Source organism: Pleurodeles waltl, chromosome 9, assembly GCF_031143425.1.
Source record: "Pleurodeles waltl isolate 20211129_DDA chromosome 9, aPleWal1.hap1.20221129, whole genome shotgun sequence".
Taxonomy (NCBI): domain Eukaryota; kingdom Metazoa; phylum Chordata; class Amphibia; order Caudata; family Salamandridae; genus Pleurodeles; species Pleurodeles waltl.
The window spans coordinates 384,361,682-384,385,270 of record NC_090448.1 but is presented as its reverse complement, the minus strand read 5'-3'; the positions used below and the strand labels follow the sequence as shown (position 1 = coordinate 384,385,270).

The 23,589-nt window shown below is 44.2% G+C and overlaps 2 protein-coding genes across 9 annotated transcripts in view; one reads left to right on the top strand and one right to left on the bottom strand.

Moving 5' to 3' along the window:
• LOC138259345 (uncharacterized) overlaps positions 1 to 16,184 on the bottom strand; it is an 85,563-nt gene extending 69,379 nt beyond the window's left edge. For 2 of the 5 annotated variants that reach the window (XM_069207004.1, XM_069207005.1), the window contains exons 1-2: positions 15,973 to 16,183; positions 10,101 to 10,265 (exon numbers count right to left, since the gene is read on the bottom strand). The gene's annotated coding sequence lies outside the window, so the exon portion shown is untranslated. Of the gene's footprint in view, positions 1 to 10,100; positions 10,266 to 15,972 lie in introns of all 5 variants that reach the window. The other 3 variants (XM_069207003.1, XM_069207006.1, XM_069207002.1) reach the window with 2 other exon arrangements.
• A 9-nt stretch (positions 16,185 to 16,193) lies between these two features.
• LOC138259347 (zinc finger protein 551-like) overlaps positions 16,194 to 23,589 on the top strand; it is a 105,233-nt gene continuing 97,837 nt past the window's right edge. For 2 of the 4 annotated variants that reach the window (XM_069207013.1, XM_069207012.1), the window contains exon 1: positions 16,194 to 16,309. In XM_069207013.1, the coding sequence (XP_069063114.1) occupies positions 16,259 to 16,309 (51 nt within the window). In that variant the 5' untranslated portion in view covers positions 16,194 to 16,258. The other 2 variants (XM_069207014.1, XM_069207011.1) reach the window with 2 other exon arrangements.

Genomic DNA, 23,589 nt, shown 5'->3' with positions numbered 1-23,589 from the left:
CTTAGCTTATGTGGTCCCAGGACTATAGTTAAAACAGTATCATTCTAAATGCCCCAGTACATGTAAGAAACGTAATGAGAGGGTGTCTCAGTTAAGAGGGACAATGCCACAGTGGGTGACTTGAGGAGAACAAGAGGTGCTGCAATAGAGAAGACCGATATAAGGCAAGGTGAAGGACACAGGAAAAAAGTGCAGCGTATTCTGTGCTCGTGAATACCTCTCTCAAAGAAAAACATATGGAAAAAGCACACCGTAACCAGCGCTTGTGAAAAGCGCTCTCAAAGAAAAAAGTAGTGCAGAAAACAATGCACTGAAATCGGGGTCCGGGTCCATTGTTACAAAGAAGTTAGCCAGAGCACACAGAGAGGGTTTAACTCTGGAAAAGGCATGACGTGCATGTCCTTAACAAATGGGTAGAAAGACATTGCGACGTTGGTGTCAACCAATAGGAAGCCTATGGACAGGCTGAAGCTAACAACATTAAATAGTGCATGTCTCAGTTCGAGACAGCACATGCGTGCTGTCTATAACTGAGACCTAAAAAAAGGAGACTGCATAAATCTAGAGAAGTACAGGTTGATTGCATTCCTGGACATAGAAGGATAAGGTTATGCAAATATTCTACATAGGAAACTGGAAAAAAAAAAAAAACGCTGAAGGAAAAACATTTGAATTCTAGTCATCCCTGCCGTGGGCTTTTCTTTCAATCTGATTCCAGGGGTAACCCACCTCCTTGTAGTCTGCCTCAAGGCCTCGCACCAGGTGTTTCTTGGCCTTTATCTTTTCTTTTTCAATTGAGAGTTCCAGGTCAGGGCTTGCCTGGTGGTGTTTGATGACCACCATGTCTGTGACTGCTTTTAAATAAAGCAATAATAATATTTGTTTCAAATGCAGCCCTTTTTCCTCAAAGGAAAACGGGATGCATTTAAAAAGAAAGCAGTAAATCTTTGAAGTTTCAATTTTTAAAAGTAGGCAGTGGTCTGAGGGACCACTGCCATCTCTTAAAAATGTTTTGGTGTGGTCTGGTAACCCCATCAGGCCACCACTGCTGTGATGACTGAGATTCCGAGTGGGTTGCAAACTGCGATCTACCTCATTAATATTCATGAAGTAGGTCGATTTGAGACCCAATAAGAATCTCAAGTATGAAAAAAAAAAAATCATACATAAGGAATAGCGATTTCCAAATAGCAATTTGGTGAAATCGCTATTTGGCAATTGCTATTTCTTTCTTTGTACATCTGGCCATAGTATACGTAACCGTTGAACATCTGCGCACCCTTCCAAGTCGCCTTCTTATAACCGTAGCTGCAATCTTTGTACTACTCCTTACTGCTATTTGAGGAAGTGTGAAGGTACTTGGCCCAATAGTTACATGCGTATTGTGCGTGATGGAGACAAATAAGATGTTTTAATAGTAAAGGGAAATTCTCTTTTTATTTAACATGAGCCTATTAGCTCACAGTGAATCAATAATCATCGCACAACGTTTGCTATGAGATTCCTTCCAACCTTCCTAAATAAGGAACTTGCTTAAAATGTCTGCCTCTTAATGAGTTTTCATCTGGTGCTTCTGAATATCTGCACATCACTGCCATTTGCCCCACCTCTTCATACCTTGTTCCCACTGATTGAGGACATTGCAGGTGGGGTAGCCTTCCTTGTTGCACCAATCAAGCAGTTAGTTAGTTTCTTGCTGCTAGTTCATGCGGGATATAAAATGTGCCTTGAAAATGCCTGGCCTCTCTAGTCACACCAACAAGCTGTCACACGCTGCAAGTGCATAGTTCTTAACCTGTAGCTGACCTCCACTTTGATGCATCAGCTGGGCTATAGTCGAATGCTCTAAATTGAGTGAATGGAAGAAAAGGGCAACTCATTTCTCTAATCCTTGTAGTCACTAAGTTTATGCTCCCTATCCGTATCCCATCCATGGTCACCTGAAAACCAAGAAGTCTGTCAAATTCGTATTACATATTGTGAAGGAGTATAAGATGACAGAGTTTAGGAGCCAATGGTCTGTGAATGAAACTGTAATTGCAAACCATTAATAACAAACACCACTGAAAACTGTCTGCGTTTAATGGTTCAGAGACTTGTAATGTAAATGGTAAAAACACAATTACTAGATGGCATATAGAAAGGATTAAGCAATGTTAAAGGCCTATTAGAACAGCAATGTTTGTTATTGTTTTATTTTTTAAATTGGGCTAAGTTACAATCAGATCATCTGGGCAGGGAATTTCAGGTTTTAGCCGTGGCCTCAGAAAAAGCTCTTTGACTCCAAGTGGAGGTCCTAATATTGGGGACCGCGCCTCGGAAGGTACTGTGGGAGCATACAATCGAGTGGGGGAGCAGAAATTGAATTTATCATCCAGAAGAGAGAGAGAGCCAGGCTGTGTACGATCTTGTACGTAGTAATACAAAAAAAAAAAAAAAAACACACACATTGAGAGATTTGGTGAAGATTTCTGTGAGGGGGTAGATTTGAGTTACAACCACACACTCCCTCTGCACGTGGCCCTTGTATATATATAAAAATTAAAAAAAAGTATACAAACAATGATGGATGGAATGTTTGAATTAATCTAAGCCACTGGTAATTCCTCGGACCGCATCCCAGTCCATCATTATTTTGCACACTATACCACCTCAGTTTGGATCCAGCTAAATGCATATCAGTCTTGACCCTGCTCCAATGGGAATAACCCAGCCCAAACTGCCAGGCAAGTTCCTTCCTGTACCGGAGGACAAACAAACCAGGACATGTCTCGAACTTGTTATGGGCTCATAAGCTGGGTATAGCTTGGTTCCAGTGACAGTGTGCATGGAACCCATGTCTAGGCATATCTGCCCCACTTAAGGCAACATACTAAAGCATACAAAAAGTGATGAATGGAATGTTTGAATTAATCTCAGCCACTGGTAATTACTCAGGGCTGCATCCCAGGCCATTTTTATGTTGCACATCACGCCACCTCAGTTTGGCCCCTGTTATATGCAAATAAGTCTTGACCATGCTGTAATGGTAACAGTCCAGCCCGAACTGCCCATCCATGTCTTCCCTAAACTGGAACACAAGCAACCCACGACTGGTTACACCCTTGTTTTGTATAGTTTAAATTCAGATTCAGGGAGGACCTGGACTTGCAGTTTGGGCTGGACTGTTCTCGTGAGGATCAGGGTCAAGGCTGATTTGTATATAACTGGGTCCAAATTGAGGTGGCATGGTGGGCAAAAGAAAACGATGGATTGGAATGAGGCTTGAGCGATCAACAGTGGCCGAGATTAATTTAAGAATTCCATCTATTACTTGTTTTTTTTAGGCCATAAGTGTGACTGGCATTCCCAGATAAGGGTCCTGTGTTCACTGTGCCACTGGAATCAACCTATACTTGGCTGATGAAACCATAATAAGGGTGAAACATGACCTGGGTTGTTTGTATTTCGGTTCAGGAAGCACCTGGTCTGGCAATTTGGGCTGGACAGTTCCCACGAGAATTAGGGTCAAGGCTGATTTTCGTATGGCTTGGTCCAAACCAAGGTGGCATGGTGGGCGAAAAATGATGGATAGGGATGCGGCCTAAGCGATTGCCAGTGGCTTAGATTAATTCAAGCATTCCATTCAGCACTTTGTTTTTTGATGCCCTTGTCAATATATCTTTGCATTTCTGCTTAATGAGTTAAGCTATTATAATGGTCTGTGATGGAAACCTATTTTTGAGAGTGATGATGTAGACAAGCCTAGTGAAGACAGTAGTATATTTTTTTGCACATGTGAATAAGATAGCACTATTGATAACTGTATCAAAATGTTATGCACACATTAGCAGTAGGTCAACACACTTCTTGCAGAGCAAGTGTATTTCTAAGGTGTACATACATAACAGACAGCTATTGTGTTTGCTGGTAATGAGTGGTATTGATATACAATATAACTGTAATTTATGCAGAACTATACTTTTACACTTCTGTACAGCTGTACATCTTCCTGGTCAAAAACAGAGTAACAGATTGCACATGTATTCGGAACTCATTTTCTTCCCTCACTTTTGTTGTGCATAACTTGATTGGAAGCTAAACAAAAATCAATCGCCCTTTCACCAAAACATAACTATAAGCTATAACTAGGCCAAAATAAACAAAAGGGCGTGTTTCTTCTTTTGCTCTAGAACACTGGTCTTTATAATTTGCTTAATAGTGGGTGCCTCGTTTGTTTTTTTAATGTAGGAAAGAAAAAAATATAAGAAATCATGTATAATTTGAACTTCTCACAGCATGCAATTGTGCTTTAAATACACTTGAGACTGAATTAAAGAAAACTTCCCCAGGTGTTGCAAGAGGTAACAAAGAGTGGACCAGAGGTATCAGTTAGTAAGTTTGGCAATCACTAATTTATCTCCATGTCTAGTAAGTGTGCCTATTGCTACAGAGGCCAGCACCAACCAGACCCACACACAAAGGTGTGCTATCTGAAAGGGTCTTGTAGAGCACCAGAGGAAAAGTTAGGGCTACACCTGCACGGGCTGTCTTGAGGAAAGAACTGAACTTGGTGGAAGTGGTAGTGATGCAGGCACTAGCACTTTCTCCTCTGAGATTTGTGGAGGACTGGAACATGTGTGCAACTGAGCTAACACTCATGGACATATCCAAGTCAGCAAAATTTGGAGGAGTGGTTCTGAAATGTCCTGACCATGACGGCTGTGTATCCAGTACATCAAAGAGGAAATGGGTGACGTTGACTGACAGGTGATCAGAAAGTAGAGACTTTGGTTGTTTTTTATTATTATTTTGATGCAAGAGACAAAGCAAAAACCCATACAACATAATTATCACAGCAGGGTATTTCAGATTTTTTACCATTATAAATTAAATTTCTCAACTGACAAGGAGCAAGGTGCAAAAGTGCAACAACTCAGTACATCATAGCATAGCAGCAGAGAAAACTATATACAGTGGTATTTCCTAAGAAGCAGTCCCAGAAGGTAAAGTACCATGTGACATATAATATATATAAATATATATATATATCACTGAGACAAAATACAGAAGTGCGGTGGGCTCAAACCTCATGATTTAGTAGCAGAGACCGGATACAGTACAGGTTCATAATTGCAGACCGAGAGAATAAAGTGCCATGTGCCACATTCATATCCATAATGCAAAGTAAGACTCCATAACTCTTAACAGCACAGAGGACTAAATACAATACAACTTCATAAAATATGGTCCCTAAAAATTAAAGGGCCAAGTACCAGATATGTATATCCCAATGACAGGGTACAGAGATGCAATGGATCCATACACCATGGCCTAACAGCAAAGAAAGCTGAATACAGTACAGGTTCATGGGATACAGTCCTGAGACATAAAGTGCCATGTACTAGATGTATATACCCATATATATCCCATGAGGTACCAACACAGTTGAGAGATTATTATTGTCACAAGCCTCCTGAATATTACAATTCTTATGTGGCAACACCCTGAGATCCACCAAGACCTTAGATCCCCAAGCCTGATGACGGACATTTTTAACACAGATGAATATTTGAATATCAAGATGCATTAACAAATGCTCAGTCTAGAGGAGAGGTTCCCTGCTAATAGTCATTAATCCACTCCGACACTAGTGACCAAATTAGATCTCCCTATTTCCTGGTCTTCTGCCCGTTATGTTCATACAAACCATTCTCCATATTATACATGGCTAAGAACCGTGACTTCCATTCTTCAAATGTTGGTGGATCTGGGCTTACAAATGAATGCCATCACTGTATGATAAGAGCTTAATAATAGTTGGTAACAGATGGATGAGTTGAGAACATGCTATTGAAATGTAATCATAATAAAACTTTATTTTAATTGCCAACGATCATAAAAGTACAGATAGAACACAGTTAAAACAACAAATCATTCTAGATATAAAAAAATAAATACAGATCAGACCATCAAGAATGTAAACATTATACAAATTAAGTCACAGTAATCACACGCAAACATGCCAATAATTCTTAATTCTGCTGTGCAGATAGACCTGTGCAAATTAGCGGTAAGGTGCACATTATTCTTATGGTCTCAGACTATCAATCCTTTTAAATCCTAAAAATGTGTGCAAAATGGCAATATTCAAAAACACCTATAAAAAAGACATAGAATCTTGGTTACTCTCTAGCTTGTATACACTTGCCTCGCCAAATCCAAGCTAACATAAGGAATCTCGAGATAGAACATACCACAGTTCTAGTAGTTTCGGTGCTGAGAAACATATCAGCCTCAGTATGTCGCTTGTACCCAATTTCCTACACAAAGGTGTAGTCCGTTTAGCTCTTTGACACCGATAGGCTGGACAAAAGAATAGTATAGGTATTATGGACTCAGATGCCCCTTCACAAATAGGACAGTTGTCTCACACAGGAGACACATCAGCCCACCTACTGCAAAAGGATCAGGTAGGTAGGAATTTATATCTAAATTGCAAATACAATTTATGAGCAAGTGGAGGAGTAAATTAATCAATCATTGTCTCATACAAAGGAAGCAGTTTAAGATCAATAAACCCCACCGTCAATGAACCTTTACAACTGCGAATGGTTTGGACAGACACTTATTTAGAGCCATATTGGGGAGTGAATTTAATTCTTCTGGGCATGCCCAGAATCTCTCCAGACACAATTTACCCAATAATGATATAACAACGCTCAGCCACGGTATTTTAAAATAAAGGTAGGAGACATGAGAACACTAAAACCCTCTCAATATGCTCCTACAGCAGTCAAGGTCCATAAGCGGTGCCAATACATTAAAGGTCTGCACTCAACTTTCTGTGCAATTTTCTTGATTGCCATAACCAAGTACACAGGAGTCAATGGAGTACTCAGTGGGAGTGCAAAAAGGGATCTTATAAATAGGTTTTCTACCACTGTTAGCATGCTGATATTCGCACACACCCAAATTATGTATCTCCAAGGCCGGGACAACTATCCTAGATACAGTCTTTGAGAATCTTGGATATATTTGCAGTATGTTATTTAATTTTAAAGATATTTTGGATTTTTGAACTTGTAAAGCCCAGCTTAGATTTGGGGTTAGTCTTATACCCAAATAGTCAAAGTTAGAAACCAATTCAATTGGGTCCTCTTCTGTGTACATTTGCCATTTACAGTTCTTTAGCTCTGCAAAGTTGAAGATCATGTATTTAGTCTTTGGGGTATTTAGTTCCAACCCCCACTCTGAGCAGAATGCATTAAAATTAGTCAGTAACTGCTGTAAATCCTGGTGAGTTTTGGAGAGCAGATGGGTGTCTTCAACAAAAAGCAGGACAGGCACTCTCCACCCTGCCAATTTTGGTGAGTCACACCCTTTTCTGTCCAGCCATTCCATAACCCCATTTATATACCATGAAAATAGGGTAGGGGCCAGGACACAACCTTGTCTAACGTTGAACCTGATCTCTACTGGGTCAGGTAGTTGGCCCTGGTTTTCCCTCCTGGCTTGTGCATAGTTCTCTGCATGTAAATGCACAAGAGTGACAAATAGGTTTGAGGTAATACCCATCCCATCCAAAACCGTCCACAGCTTTGCCCTTGGTACCAGGTCGGAGGGCTGCATGCAAATCCAAAAAGGAGGCAAGTCTGCCCCTGCTGATTGCAGCAATCTTCCAAGAAAGACCATTAAATCGAAACACCTGATCAGTAGTACTTACACCACCTGTGCAACCTACTTGGAAATCCAACAATACACTATTCTCCTTCATACACTCTTAGAGATGTGCTTGCAACTGTTAGCAGAAAATCTTCTGCAGGGCAGCAACCAAACTAATTGGCCAATAGATACTAGAATCATTACGTAGGCTTTTCTTACAAATATGTATAATTTCTGCTGTCTGCCAAGACAGTAGTATCTCCATGCTCTTTAAAACTGAGGGCCTGATTTAGAGTTTGGCAGATGGGGTTACTCTGTCAAGAACATGTTGTATTACAATTCCATTATATCCTATGGACATGATAATATGGAAGACCGGATATCCGTCACATTTGTGACGGGGTAACCTGTCCGCCAAACGCTATATCAGGCCCTCAGTTTTCAAGATCAACATCATCCCAATATGGTTACTCCACACCCGAATATAAATTACTAAAATGAACTACCCAATCCTGTGGCTGGAAAGAATATCCCAGTTCCCTCTGAGTACCGTTAACTCTCATCGCAGCTATTTTCCTAAATGTTTTATTGGTCTTGTTATTCATTGCGAAGTGAACGTTTTCCCAGAAGGTGGTCTCCCAGGCTCTCTTAGCTTTGACCAGTTCCTCCCTTGCATGCTTGCCTACTTATCATCAGATCACTCTTACATTTAACTATAGCTGCAGCTACTAAGCCTGCTTTTGCTGTCCTACATACTTTATTATACCATGGTTCTTCAGTTGGGGCTTCTGTCTCCCCTTTTTTCTGAGCTAAAAGATCTCTAATAAATGAAAAACATAATTCATGATCTTCTTGTAAGGTTGTTACTCTTTCCTTGGGGGATTGGTATTCAATTTCCCTACCTCTTCCTAAACCTTAATAAGCAATGCTCCCAGAGCCTCACGGTTCTTAACTAGTGATTCCCATCAGATGGCTTTTCCATTGTTTGTATGTGCAATTTCGCCCACAGATGATTTACCAATAGTCTGAGAAGCTCCAGCAATATTTTCCGATAGGGTCAAGCTCAGAGCATTATGGTCACTATCGACCCGATCTATTGCGATCATGTCATGCAAAGAAGGCCATCGCTTTATATCAATTAGGAAGTAATCTATTCAGCTGGAGTGGCCTGGTCTGTTAAAAGGCTGCTTACCTTCACTGTCTGAAAGAGTTCTCCCATTTGTTGCTCTTAGATCTCAGCTTAGCACCAATGCCAGCAACCGAGCTGCCCTTGGTGTCTGTTTCACTGGCAGAAGCACTAAGAGGGGAATTCTCCACTTATTATCTTGATCAGATATTTAGTCTGATGGGACACCCTCCACAAATTTCCTGTAGGTAAATGCTATACAAATTTATTTACAGGAAATGTTGCCGCCTGGGGGTAAAAGGTTACAATCTCAGTATGACATCTCACAAGTCTGAGTGTCGGCTGCAGTAATTATGTGTTACAACTTTCAGGTCACATATTCCAATTCCAGCAATGTAACTCAGTGCCATGGTCCTGCTTCAAGTGGGGCACTTCAGCCCAAACTGCCAGGCCTGTTTCCTCTAGGTGGTAACACAAGCAACCCCATATAGATAGCAAAGGACCTATAAGGCCAAAACCCAAGTGAGTCTCCTTTTGTGTTATGGGTATGCCCAGATATGGTTCCTGTGCTCACTGTGTCACAAGGAATCAAGCTACATCTCCTGATGAGGCCCAACAAAATCAAAAACAGTCTTGCCTTGTTTAAGTTCCTGTTCAGAAGAGAAATGGCATGGCCTGGAAGTTCGGGTTACACTGTTACTATTGGTGACATACCAAGGTCAACTTGCATATGATTTTGGCCTTTTTAGGGTTGAGACTGAGAGTGCATGCGCTAGCGCACGCATCTCGCTTGCAAGACTCTGTTGTGAAAAGTAAAGTGCTTGCAGCCCACCTGTGGCTTACCATTTGTTGGTTTGTGTGATACTCCTCTTTATAGTCTCAAAATTCATCACTTCAAGCCTGGCATAGTTTCTATTCCTCTCTTTGGCGCAGGGACCAAGCACTGATTGATTCAACTTAATCAACACATATCCGCTGCTCCTGAAGTGATCGAGGTACTATCATGTTCTTTTTAGCTTCTAGTGCCCTGCAAAAAGAAGACTTGAGACTGGCAAAAACATGCCCAGCAGGCCAAACATTATTGCAAGGTTTTATTTTTTTATAGCTATCTTTCTTCTATTTTACAAAGTCATCTTTTCTCACTTTACATTCATGTGTTCATTTACTTTTTCTTGTGGGCGCTCTTTTAAAAAGATGACAAGTATCTTGTTCGAAGTATTGCAATTCAACATTGTTACTTTATTATGTGTAATTTATGAAATTATGCTTAAACACAATTGTGCAGTACACTCCAATCCACCTCCACTCCAATCCAATCCAAACCACTCACCTCAATCCAATCCACTCCAATCTAATCTGCCCCACTCCAATTCGCCTCGCTGCAATCCAAAACAAATCTGCACCACTCCAAAACAATGTGCCCCACTCAGGGGTGTGGAGTTTAATAAAATATATACTTGTCCGCAGGGCATATTCCTTCATAAATCTACTTGTCCTGTAAAAAAAAAAAAATCTACTTGTCTTTTTGGTGTCATGTAGGGCGGCAACACATTATAGCAGCAGTTTCATTATATAAGAGCGCTGATAATAACCTCCCTGATTATGCCAAGGCTAATACTATAGTAGGGCGTGAAATCATACTAGCAATTTTCTTATTTTGCTGCTTTTCCACAGACCTACATATTGGGGCTGGGGGCAGCAGGATGCAAAAGTTCCAGGATTAGAATGCCTTTTTGAGTTTGTGCAAACCTACTAACTTGCATGTTTTATGGGTTTTCACCAGCTCCTCTCTAATCTTTTCCCATTTTGGAAAAGGTTCGAAATGTACTCCTGTAAGGGCAGAAGTAAAACTTCTTCCAGGGTTGGGAAAAAAAGTGATAGGAGGGAAAGTGAATTTGTAAACACTACATATTTTAAAATGAGTAAATCTACACATGCATATTTGCTTATGCTAAAATAGAGTTCACAAATATTTTCTAGGACTACAATTTACTGATCTACTCCTGTAAATTCTTATGAATTCACAAAATATGTGAGTCTGCATTAATGACAAAACATATACCAGGGGTGCACTTTTGAGACTTTCTTGAATAATTGTGCCCCTAAATTAGGTCTGGCGTTAACAAAGACCTTCTGTTTTTATTAAAATTATACCTAAGATTTGACAATAATTTAGAAAAACGTTTAATTTCTTAGTTGCATTTTTGTGTGAACATTTTTATTTTTAAAGCAAAGTATTATTAATCTTGCTTCCAAACTTATGCAAATATTTGCATCTAATCCTAGAGCATTCTGGGAGCATTACATAAAGCCACATAGTGTTAAAACTTTGCAAATGTGTGTACACATTTTTTACTTGAACCATAAATACAATCTTGAACAGAATTAGCACATGGATACATATATTACCTAGGGGTGGGTGGAGCTCACGGAGTTCCTCTTGAGGCGGAATGCTGCCTGCCTTATCACCCTGGTCTGAAAGCACCCAGTCTCAGAAGCACTATGCAGGGTCGGGCCTGGTTAGTAGTGCTAATTAGTAGACACTGCTTAGCGCTTTAGAGATTGGGCGCATTCAGGCCAGGGTATGCCGAACCGGCAGCGAAAGCTGCCGTTTCAGTCCTCTTGTGCTGACAAAGTCCACTGGCCTGGAGCCTGCTGCTCTCCACCACACCTGCACACTTCCCTTCACAAACTGTCCTCCTTCAAAAACTTGCTACAGAGGGCCAAGCACACCCAGTCTTGCATTAGCCTTTCAATCGCTTCCTCTGCACTTACACACAGCCTCAAACCGCCCTTTCTTTAGAGCCCAGCACTAGCAGCAGCAGCAACCCAGCTCACAACCAGCAGCCTGGTATTTTCAAAAAGAACCTGGACTTGTTTGCCACTGGGCATAAAGGTACTTTTTCAGGCTGATGCTGCCCCAGTCTCCAGCTCTCCCTTCTGGCCTCAGGACCATACCCCATAACACTGTTTCCTTTCCCAGTGACTCTGAGGAGACAGGTTCTTTTCAAGTGGAGCTCTGACTGCAAGTTTCCTTTTTTTCCCCAATCACGGACCCCCCCTCATGTACAAACACTGTCCATCCCCAGTGCGGCCCGTGTGCACACAGAAAGCGAAACAAAGGGTCAGATTGACCTGAGGCTGAATGCTGTCTGGGTCCAGGGTCCCTGCTGCCAGCGTCCAGGCTCTCTGCGTCCCTCTGCCTCCTGCTCCCGAGCTGTTGAGGACAGTGAAAGAAGGGAGGCCTGGATCCAGATCTGGTGCAGCCCCTCAGCAGCAGTCTGCAGCAGCTCCATGCAGCCGACTGGCAGAAAGCAAAGCCTTAGCTAGGGGTCTCCTTGCCTGTCGTAGGGCAAATGTCTTCATTTTGGGCCGAGTGTAAAGTGCAGCCCAGTTATGGGCCACACTGTGTGAGCACAGACTGGGCTTGCGCTGTGTGGCCCATAACTGGGCTGCAGTGCACAGACACGCCGGTGAGCTCTGCTCGGCTGCCGGACCTAGTGGAGATTTTGGCCGAACTCTGCGCTCCAAACTGAGTGCCAAAAACTCTGTAACTCCGCCAGTGGAGCAGAGCTCACTGCCCACCCCTAATATCACCTCAACTGAAGACAATTCCCTTCCCTCTTCCATAATGTGATACTGTGAACAGGCAGCCAAAGGGTTGCCCTGCAGGAGGTTGGGTCTACTTGTTCAGAGGACAAAATAAACATGAAAACTTGTTGTCCTTGACCCCAAACAAAATGTCTGGAGCGTCTGGCTATAGGAATTCCACACCCCTGCCCACTCCAATCCAAAACAATGTGCCCCACTCCCATTCAAAACAATCTTCCCCAATCCAAAACAGTCTGCCCCACTGCAATCTGCTGCACTACAATCCAAAACAATCTGCCCACTGCAAACCAAAACAATCTGCCCCACTTCAGTCTGCCCCACTCCAAGTCAAAGCAATCTGCCCCATTCCAATCTGCCCTATTCCAATCCAAAACAATCTGTCACATTCCAATCCAAAAAGATCTGCCTTACTCCAATCTGCCCCACTCCAGTCCAAAATAATCTGCTGTAGTCCAATTTGCCTTCTTCCAATCCACAACAATCTGCCCCACTCCAATCCAAAGCAATCTGTCCCACTCCAATCTGCCCCATTCCAATCAAAAACAATCTGCCTCACTCCAATCCACCCCACTACAACTGAGTCCACCCCACACCATTCCACCCCACACCAATCCAGTCCAGCCTACCTGACTCCAATCCAATCCACCCCAATTCACTCCAGTCCAATACACCCACCTCCAGTCCACCCCACCCCAATTAAACCCACCCTTCTCCAATTCTATCCAAACCACCCCACTACAAACCACCGTACTCTAACCCACGTCAAACCAGTCCACCCGTCTCCAATCAATCCACCCCACAGCAATCTAATCCACCCCACTCCCCCACAATCCTCTCCAATCCATACCACCCCAACCCAATAGTTGACCCCACCCCAACCAATCCCATCCACCCCTATACAATCCACCACACTCAATCAAATCCACCCCTACGCCAAGCCACCCCACTCAATACACCTCACTCCAATTCACCCTAATCAGATACAACCCTAAATTATCCACACCAATCCAGTCCACCCCACCCCATTTTAATCCAATTCACCCACTCCAATCTAAATCCACCCCAACTCAATGCAGTCTGCCCCAGTCCAATTCACCAGACTCCAGCACACCCCAACCCAATGCAATCCACCCCCTTCCACTTCACTACCTCCAATCCACACCACTCTACCCTAATCCACCCACACCAGTTCAGTCCACCACACTCCAATCCATCCAGCCCAGCCCACTCCAATCCAATCCACCCCCCACAAGCCAACCCCCACCCCAACTTAGTCCACTCCAATCCATTCACTCCACCCCAATCAAACACACCCCACCCCAATCTATTCTATCCCACCCTAATTGATCCCACTGCGTACCACCACACGCAATCCACCCAACTCCAATCTACCCCACTCACTCCAATCTCCCACACTCTACCCCAATCCATCTAGCTTGCCCCATTCCAATCCACCCCAACCCACTCCAATCCACTCCATGCCACTCCAATCGTATCCACCCCACCCCAATCCAGTGAATCCAATCCATCCCACTCCAATCCAATCCAGTCCAATTTAATCCACCCCACCCAACTCCAATCCAATCCACCTTAGTTCAACCCACCCCTGCCCTATTACTCCAATCCAAACCACCCAGCCCAATCCAATCTAATTCACCCCACTCAAATCCACCCGGCACCAATCCATCCCACTCAATCCACCCTACTCAACCCAAATGGAATCCATCCCAATCAACTCCAATGCAATTCACCCCACTCTACTCTAATCCAATCGACCCCACTACCTCAATCCACTCCAACCTATTCCACGACACTCTCTGCCACTGAACTCTACTCAACTTGACGCTCTACTCCTCAACTTTACGACATTTCAACAAATCCACTCTGCGACATTCTACTTCCCCATTCCACTCTGACACTCCACGCCACTAATATTTAGCCATGCTGAACAGCAGCCACACTAGTGTACAAGATGGCGAAACACATAGCCAAAGCCAATAGCTCTTGTACAGACGAGACTTATTGGCTTTGCCAATGCTTTATATTACTTGCATTTATATATACTGATTTTAGTTATTGGCAATAGCTTTAATTAACTTTTCAATTATTTTCCTTAATATGCATGCATATACTGAGCAAAAACAGAGACTGTGTTTTGTGGTTCCGTCTTTGTGAAGAATATTGGTCTATAACTGATTTGTAAAGACGACAACTGTACAATGGCAAATGTTGTTCCAAAGATTCTCTCTGTGCAAGACCACAATTTTTAATGTATCACCTGCCCTCCTTTCTCAAATACTTCACTGCCCACCCTTGTGAAATGAGTCTCTTTGTTGCTGCGTCGTTGGCTTTGTAAAATAACTAAGCTGCCATTAACCCTTACTGCTGAAATTGTTCCAGCTAACTGAAAAACACACAAGTATTCACATCATCCAAATAGGTTTTAAGGAAGCAAACAATACAGAGGGGAATTTACTTTCAAAGTTATACTGTGCGAACATCACATGACGTACCTGGCTTTCATGAAAAAGTGACATTTGTCACACACTGAAATATGGAGCATTACAAAGGAGGTACGCACCAGCAAACACAATGGCAATAAGAGTAACGAATCTGAAGCCTGCTGCATAATTATTTCCTTAGGTACATTACAACCAGTTTAGAAAACTATGTCATGGTCTTTAATCTAAATTAAACTTTGTAATGGCTTATACAGATTAACGTATACGCAGGAGTGGGTGTCAGAAAGAGAGACAAGGGGTGGAAAGAGAGGGGAGGTTTGGTTTGAAGGGCTGCGCAAATAAATATACAGGAGCAAAAGTAGCAGGAGGAGAAATCGTGGTATCTGGGTGACGTTTAGATTTCGTCAGAGGCCGGAGAAGATCAAGCGTGGTTGAAGATGATAGACCAAGGACAATACAGGAAGTGTGTAGGAGAAAGGATAAAATAACTAAAGAAATAGCTCATGGGATGAAGAAGACCCTGTCTAGCAGTGAAGGGAAGGAGAAGGTATGGGGAAAGAAAGAGGAGCAAGATAGAGAGGGTACACGATGAGAATGAAGAGGAAGGATAACTGAAAGGGATGGAAGAGAGAGAATATAGGATTTATGTGTTGAGAATGTGGTCTGAAACGAAAGCGACGTAGTGTTAAACACTGTGAAAAGAGGATCATGTCTAACATTAACAAAACCCTATAAATATCGTGAGTCACTCAAATCACAAAACGTGTCACACACACGGGTTAGAAATGTCACGCACACACAGAGGTACTCCAAACAAATGAAATCCACACATAAACAGAAGACAGCTGGGCATCCTTGTATTGTGACTTTATCCATGGCACCCATTTCCCAATTATTACCAGATCAAACGAACGTCTGCCCCAGCCATTGGTAAGTGGGAGGGAGAAGGGGAGTATAAAGGAGTCTGAGTTGTCCCCCAGCTGCCACCTCCCTCCTTTACTCTTTCTCAAACAGTCCACAATGAACGAGAAAGAAAACACAGCCTCTGCTTCCCGGGTCAATGTTTCCTCCAATTTCTCAAAAGTCAAAGAAAGAAAAAAAAGAGTGTTTAATTTTAATTAAATTTACCTTTTAGAGCAAAGTTGCGATAATCAAGCCTTGGTTGGGCGCCAGTCCCCGATTACCGGTGCGTACTCGTGGAGCGAGCTTTCACCAGCTTCGTCGTCATGCTTAGAACGGCGACACTGATCTCGTGCAATAAAACGGGGTCTTTCCCGGCTCCCCGGAAGTAAAAGACAAATCATTCTATATTGCTCTTGTAACTTTGACGTCCCTCAGAGCAAGAGCTGTTCTCCACCGGAACTTGCGTTTTAAAGTGTCTCTACTGCTAAGCACGCCCCAATCAAAAAGATAAATGTCCTTTTTGAATTGTCTCGCTGGTGGAGCTCTCGTACAGTGTGACCTGGTGAGTAGTGTCTCTGCAGCTGCGCGTGTGCAGACAGACAGGTTCAGGATAACTTTCATGAACAGTATTTACGTTATTCTGGCCATTAGACTTGTTGGATAGTAGTCTCAAGATATAAGCTACCCCCTCTGTAACAGCCACGTCAGTGTTTAATCTTTGACCTGGGAAGTTTTGCCAGCACAGTATGTTTCAGCAGGAGCCCGATACGGTGAGTACTTGGTTACTAATCTTTTATAGCTGTCGCAAGGCGATTTTACATAGATATACTCGGCGATTGTGCTTCTGCCTTTCATGGTGGTCAAGCTGCTCCTGTAAATAAAGATGGTACTATAGAACACGTAATAATAGCGCAAAGTAGAGGTTTCCATAAAATATTCCATGTGTGACAAAACAAAAGAGATCAGACCTCAAGTTGCCTTTGACTCACACTGAAAGTTTTTACTGGATGGTGAAGAAGAAACACGTACGTTATTTTTGTGAATATAAAACCATCCCTTCTTGCTCCAAGAACCACTCCCAGGACCTTGCATTCCAGGTGTGAGAAATTCGGCCTTTACATTCAGTTTTTTTGGCTGTAATTTACTATGGGGAACTCAAACAGGCACGTGTATATGTGTAGAGAAGAAACCAAGACTCAGGCCCTCATTACGAGTTTGGCGGTCCGAGGACCACCACGGTGGAGGTGGCGGTATTACGGCCGCCGGCCCCGCGGAGAAGACCACCATATTATGACCATGGCGGTGTTCCCAACGGAACGCATCCAATACAGCGCCAATACCGCCAGTGCGGACAGCAGCAGGCATCTCTATTCCAGCGGGGACCATGTTATCTCCAAGCATATTATGAGGTTGCACACTGCCAGGATTTCTGGGACCAAAACCCTGGCGGAAATAAACAGGATAAAAGGAGACACTCGCCCTCAGGAACACAGACCCGTCCGGAGCTGCCATGGAACATGAACTTGAAGTCTTCCCACAGCTCCTGATGGCACTACAACTCCAGAACCAGCGACGAAGACAACAACCGTAAGTACACCCACCTAGCACACACTGGTGGGAACGCCATTAGTACACAAGCAGACACAACACACATCCGGAACGGCTAGCGATGGCCACAAACACACGCAAACACCCCTATCAGCACACACACACCAACATACACACACAAACTACACACCATGGCCAACATACACATGCCATACACACACCACCCGTCACACACACATATCACTGTCACTGTCTAACACAATCAAACAACACCACTGAGTCACACAACACTATCACAACTGCAACCACACAAACGCATTGGCAAGGAAGAACACAGCACACCTCCACATGACAACACATACTGACAGCAACACATATCTACTGCACACAACAAATCAGTACCAAAACACTGCCAGGCAACCTGTCAGATGTCACATCACGTCCACACAACACACATGACATATCCATCACCCCACACAATGACGCACACACAACAAACACATAATGCCACACAACACCATCACAACACATCACACCAAGTATAATGCACAAGTTAGCTACACAACTCTTGCTGCAACACCAAATCTGATCACATACACATAACACACGCAACCAAATCGCACAAATGCAACACATCCATGTTGAAGAAAAGTCAGGACAAGTATATAACCATTTGAAAGCAACATGTGGTTTGCCCATATATATTATGCAGAAAAAAAAATCTGCTTAACTTTATACAAAACAGGCCAACTGGCCAGTCCAACATGTCCATGTGCCCAAGGCACATATGGCAGGTGTCATTGCTCCAACTTGACTCCTGACTGCAAAGTGGCCTCCACATGGTAGGGGCATCAAGGGGACAGGAAGGCACCTCAGGCGTGAGGGGAGATGGCAGAGGTGGGCTTGGATTTTGGTTTAGGTGGGGGTTAGCTTTCTGTTTTGTTTTTGGGGTCGGCTCCTTCACTTTGCGCTTGGGAGGGGGGTGACCTTGAATTTTTGCGGGAGTCGATTTTTTTGCAGGGGGAGGGGCATGGGCAACTCCAGAGATGGCAGGGGAGGACTGGCAGGTGGAAGGGCTGGGACACAGGGCGCTTCTGGAAACCACAGGGTGGGAGGGTGGTGGGGACGAGGGAAACCTTGTACAGAAATCTTTTCTTAGGGACACAAGGGTGTTCATGGGAAAAGCGTTTGGGAGTGGAGGGAGAGGGAATGGTTGTGAGATGTGTTCTTGTAAGTGTCTTGGGTGCAGGTGCGTGGGTTGAAGGCATGTGTGTACTGGGTGTCTGTTGGGTAGGTGAGTGCCGGCATATAGGTATTTTTGGAGGAGGGGGGATGAGGTGCAGGGAGTGGCCATGGTGGATGAGTGACTGTCTGTTGGGGTGGTGCCTGCAGGTAAGGTGGATGTGTTGCATGTGGGGGCGTTGATAGTTGTGGTGAGTGCGCATGTGGTGGATGGGGTGGATGTATGCGGGTCTGGAAGTGTGGTGACGGGGTATGATGGGACTTGTGGCTGCATCAGGGTGTGTTGGTGTCGTGCCAGCATGTGTGAGTGGTGTAGTGTCTGTGAAGAAGGGGGTGGTGTGCGGGTCAATGTAGTCAGTGGATGTTGTTGTGTGTGCAGGTGGGTGTTGTCTGTATGCATGCCAGTGGTGGATCTTGTGGTGCCTGTATTTGTCACTGCAAACAGTGTCTGTTGAGGCGGATGAATTTTGGTCTGACTGTGTGCTCTGGATAGGTGTGGGGAGAGAGGTATGGGATTGGGCTGTGGTAGCTGGAGGGGGATCGGAAGACAAACGGATACTGGCTGCCATCAGCGAGGAGGCGAGAGCCTGAAAGGATCTCTGCAGGCCAGACAGGGCACCATGAATGCTTTCCAAGAGCGCATTGCTCTGCTGTTCCTGAGCTGTCAGTCTCTGGATAGCATTCAGAATGGTTGTCTGACCCACAGAGATGGACCTCAGGTGGTCAATAGCCTCCACACTGAGGGCAGCAGGGCTGACTGGGGCGGGATAGAGGTGCCTGCGACAAAGGACATGCCCAACCTCCTGGGTGAGCAGGCAACTGGGTGGGGAGCAACAGGGAGGGCGGAGCTGGTAAGGAGGGTGATGGACAAGAATGGTGCTGGATTGGTCCCACAAGGGTCTCCACCACCAGGGAGCATCCACCGGAGGAGGAATCCGAAGATGATGTAGATGATCCGGTCTCCCCTGTGGCACTCCCCTCGCCCTCCGTCCCACTGGTCCCCTCGGCTCCCCTGGCATCTGCCTCCTAGGTCCCGTGGGCTGCTGCTTCCGCACTAGCCGGTGCCCCTTCTCCTTCTTCTGATGATGCTGATGCACACAAAGACAGAGGAGGAGAGGGAGGGAGGGAGGGGGAGACAGAAAGAAAGGGTGCAAAAAGGTCAATACCTACCTACCATTTACACAGATCAACACTTACATCTCTTCAAATATATTATGGCAGGCCATGCCATGACAATAACACACAATTTCAGCAAAAACACATTGGGAAAATCAAGATGCAATGCCAGAAAACCTGATATTGTGCAACATTTTGAATACAAGAATTGATCAAGGCTGAAATACTGCATCACAGCATTGTTAATACCAAGGAGATGTCATGCATGACATATAAACATGATTAGACTCCAGGGACCTCCCAGGGGACCCACCACACCTAGTACCATGCCATTGTTGGAAAAGCAAGTCCACAGAATGATATTTCAATAGGAGATATTGCTGTGCTATTTGCCACATTAATTCACATGTAGCAGAATGCCATGGTTGTTTCCCTACTCATTTCCTATACTCTTAAGTCAACATATGTCAGCATGGTAAGCTACAATGCCCAAAATCCTGTCCCATTGAGGCCATACATGTAGTGGATCTTTGATGCCACCCCCACAATCAGTCCATATACTCTTAAGTCAACATATGTCAGCATGGTAAAGCTACAATGCCCAACATCCTGTCCCATTGAGGCCATACATGTAGTGGACCTTTGATACCACACCCACAATCAGTCGATGCCAGCGACTGTACAAAATAGAGATTGCCTAAGTCATTGTGGGAGACAAATACTGATGTGATAGCACTTACACCACAGGTACACAGATGCAGATGGAAGAAGCTAGTCTGACACAATGCGTAGGGTGTCTACACTCACCTAACCATTGAATATGTCAATTGGAAATACACTGACAGCATTGTATTTGCACACATAATCGATTAAGAGGCTGCCAGGGTGACTGATACCCCTTGTCGATGTGCATCTACCTGATCACATGCACATCTGCCCACAAGTAAGCCACCCAATCGCAAACATGGCATGCCATGTGCAAGGTGAGAGCCTGTACTTACCCCCTTGTAGCTACTGTGCTGCCCTCAAGCGCCCATCCACGTCAGGCTAGGCCACAGCCAATATGCGGGTCATTGGGGGGTCAGGCTCCTCGTTGAGAGGCAGGGATGCGGGATTCCTATCGCTCGATGCCCGAGACATGGGGATTTCCACGAGGAGCAAGAATTATTCATTTCTTTTTTGCCCGTGAGACAAGTAGACCATAAATTAAAATGAACATTTATTGAGCTGCAGCACTCTTGTACAAACAGCCAATCAGGATCACGGAAATTAACCCAACAACATAGGGAATCGAATGTCATTGAATGTTGTTGTTGTGCTCGCAGCCTTGAGCCTGCGGCAGCAGCAGCTTGTGACAGGGTCAGGGAGAGGGGGGTGCCCATGGCCGCACTGTGTGGAGAGGTGAGTGTCGCGTCGCTACCTAGCGAGCTGATCATGCACATCCTCTTCTGTCTGTGTGCGTCTGACCGGCTTTTAGCCTCGGCTGCCTGATAACGCTGGCAGGACTGCCTCTTCTACCTGGCGCTTTGGCCCGAACTGCAGCTCAGCTTGTGGGTGTCTCCCACCAAGTGGCCGCGCCTGGAATACCTGATGCGTAAAAGCAGTTGGTTCGTGCTTGAGTTGCAGGTGGAGACCGTAATGGAGAACTACCCAAACTTTGAAAGAACATTCACCTGTTTCACTGTGACTAGTGAATTTAAGGAGTGGAAAGAGGAAAGAAAAATGCTTGTTCACTCACATGTTGGAGCTTCTATGATACATGGAGAACATTCCATGAAGTTTGTTTTAAAATCTCATTATACCTGAGTGGCTTTAAAAGCCGATTTATCTATTTCAGGGCAACCGCAGTACAGATGTGGTCTCTGTGATACTTCTACCTGACCCCAGTTTTAAATGGTACGAATGTTGTATATTTAATGATAAAGGGCAGTCTGCAATAAAAACAAAGTAAATGAGGCCGACGTGAGTGCCCAGCAGTGCTGAGACCTGGCTGCGAGCTTGTAACCTTTGAAAAACATTTATGCAACAGATGTCCAGATAATATTATATTTATGGAAAAAGTTTCTATGTGTTTTACAAATGTTTTTTACCATCTTATATTAAATTAAAAGACCTTTAGTAGGTGTGCGCTGTTTTGTCTCCTGTCAGCACATACTATGCAGTTTTTATATGTACATCAGTAGAGTGAATCCACTGGCACAGAGTGTGAATATGCCAGATGTGGTGAGATTTTATGTAAATGTGATCAGATAGCATAAAATAACTCCTGACAGAAATGATATGGAAACCAGCTGAATGTTTGAAATGACTGATGCTCTATGGTTTATGTTAAATGTATATTTTAATCAATGAGTAAAGCATTACAACAATGGCCTGTAAATGGCCAGAAAACGGAGTGGGGGGGGGGGGGAGGGTTTGGAGCACTGTGCTGAAAAATAAGAATGTACGTGCATTTCGCAAGGACATGAAATGGAAGCAATCTCAATGCCCTAGAAAAGCTTCACCCGAATTGGCAATAGAATATTGCTTCCATGCAACGTACTTCCAGTATTCCCTGGTAAGCAGCTGGGGTGGGGTTGTGGTAGGGGTGGAGGAGGGGAGGGCCTTTCACTCCTTTAATTTTGCAGTCTGCCCTTTGTACTTTGCTCCAGTGTATTCCTTCTAGTATGTACGGCAATATAAGTTATTGTCTCACCCGGATACCTCATTTCTTTCCATGTGGCCTTGTGCTCAGAGATCTCAGTCCCAGGAGGCACTCTCTGCTATTCTTGCTGTGCGTGCGGCATGAAGGCAGGTTTTCATATGGCCTACACTTTCTCCTGTTTCTCTGACGGGGAAAGGGAGGGGCTGAAGCAGTTAATAAACTACCAGCATCCAGTGACCTACTTCATTAGTCCCTGGCACAAATGTGGAATGCCAGTGGACGGTACCAGTCTCTGTTTTTACTTAGTGGTGCAGCCAAGTGCTGGCTCTAAGGCCCATTGCTTCTGCACCAACTAAAACAAATATTAATTTGATGTACGTGTGTGCAAGGACCTTTCTGCCAGTTCCGACTGAATTAGTCTTCCAGCCTCAACAAGGAACGCTGTGCTCTGACCCATGATCATTTCAACATTTGAGTATTGTACCTAGGTACAATGGGAGGAGTCATTCCATGGTGTGTGAGGGAAGAGAACATATCAATAGCATAGCACAGCCTGTGATTGCACCTGCTGTATAAATCTTGGTATATGCTTTCTGAAGTGCTGGTCAAAGCACCTGCCACTCTCTGTCATTTATCCTTCAACATGCAGAACATAGAGCCTACAGGAAAGGGTAAGTAGGGCATATGAGCACGAAAAATAGCTCAGTGGGTTTACACACCTGCTGACACTATAAGTGTAAGTATGTGGCTCACTCACACTTTTGCATGGTACTCCAGCATTCCCAATGTCTGCTTTCTGTCTTTGGTCCGAAATAGGACACACATAATTTGGTTGCATAAGTTGTTGCAGTAGTACTGAGGCAAAAGGCTCCCTCTCAGAGTGCGCCTGGCAGCTAATAAGACTCGACCAATTCCCAAATTGCCATGCACATATTTTTTAGCAACCTAGCCCCAAACTGCTTTGGGCTAAAGATGTGCCCTCTGTGAAGAAACAGTAGCACATCTTTGTCGAATTGTATTTACATTTTGAATTGGACTGAAAGGTAGGAGCCTCTACTAGAGGGACTTCGTGTCCGCAACCTACAGCAGTAGATGCTGTATACATTGCTTTATGTTCCTGTTATTAATAGTGTGTACAGTATTTTTTCCTGTCCGTGCACAGTGTGTGTTTCTGTTGCATTTGTCTAAAGTTGTGGGAAGATTTGTTGTGGAGAGTTGCAGATCTCTTTTGGCTTCCACGCTCTCTGGGACCGGCGTTACACTGCCGCTGCACCCTACACTTACTTCAAAGG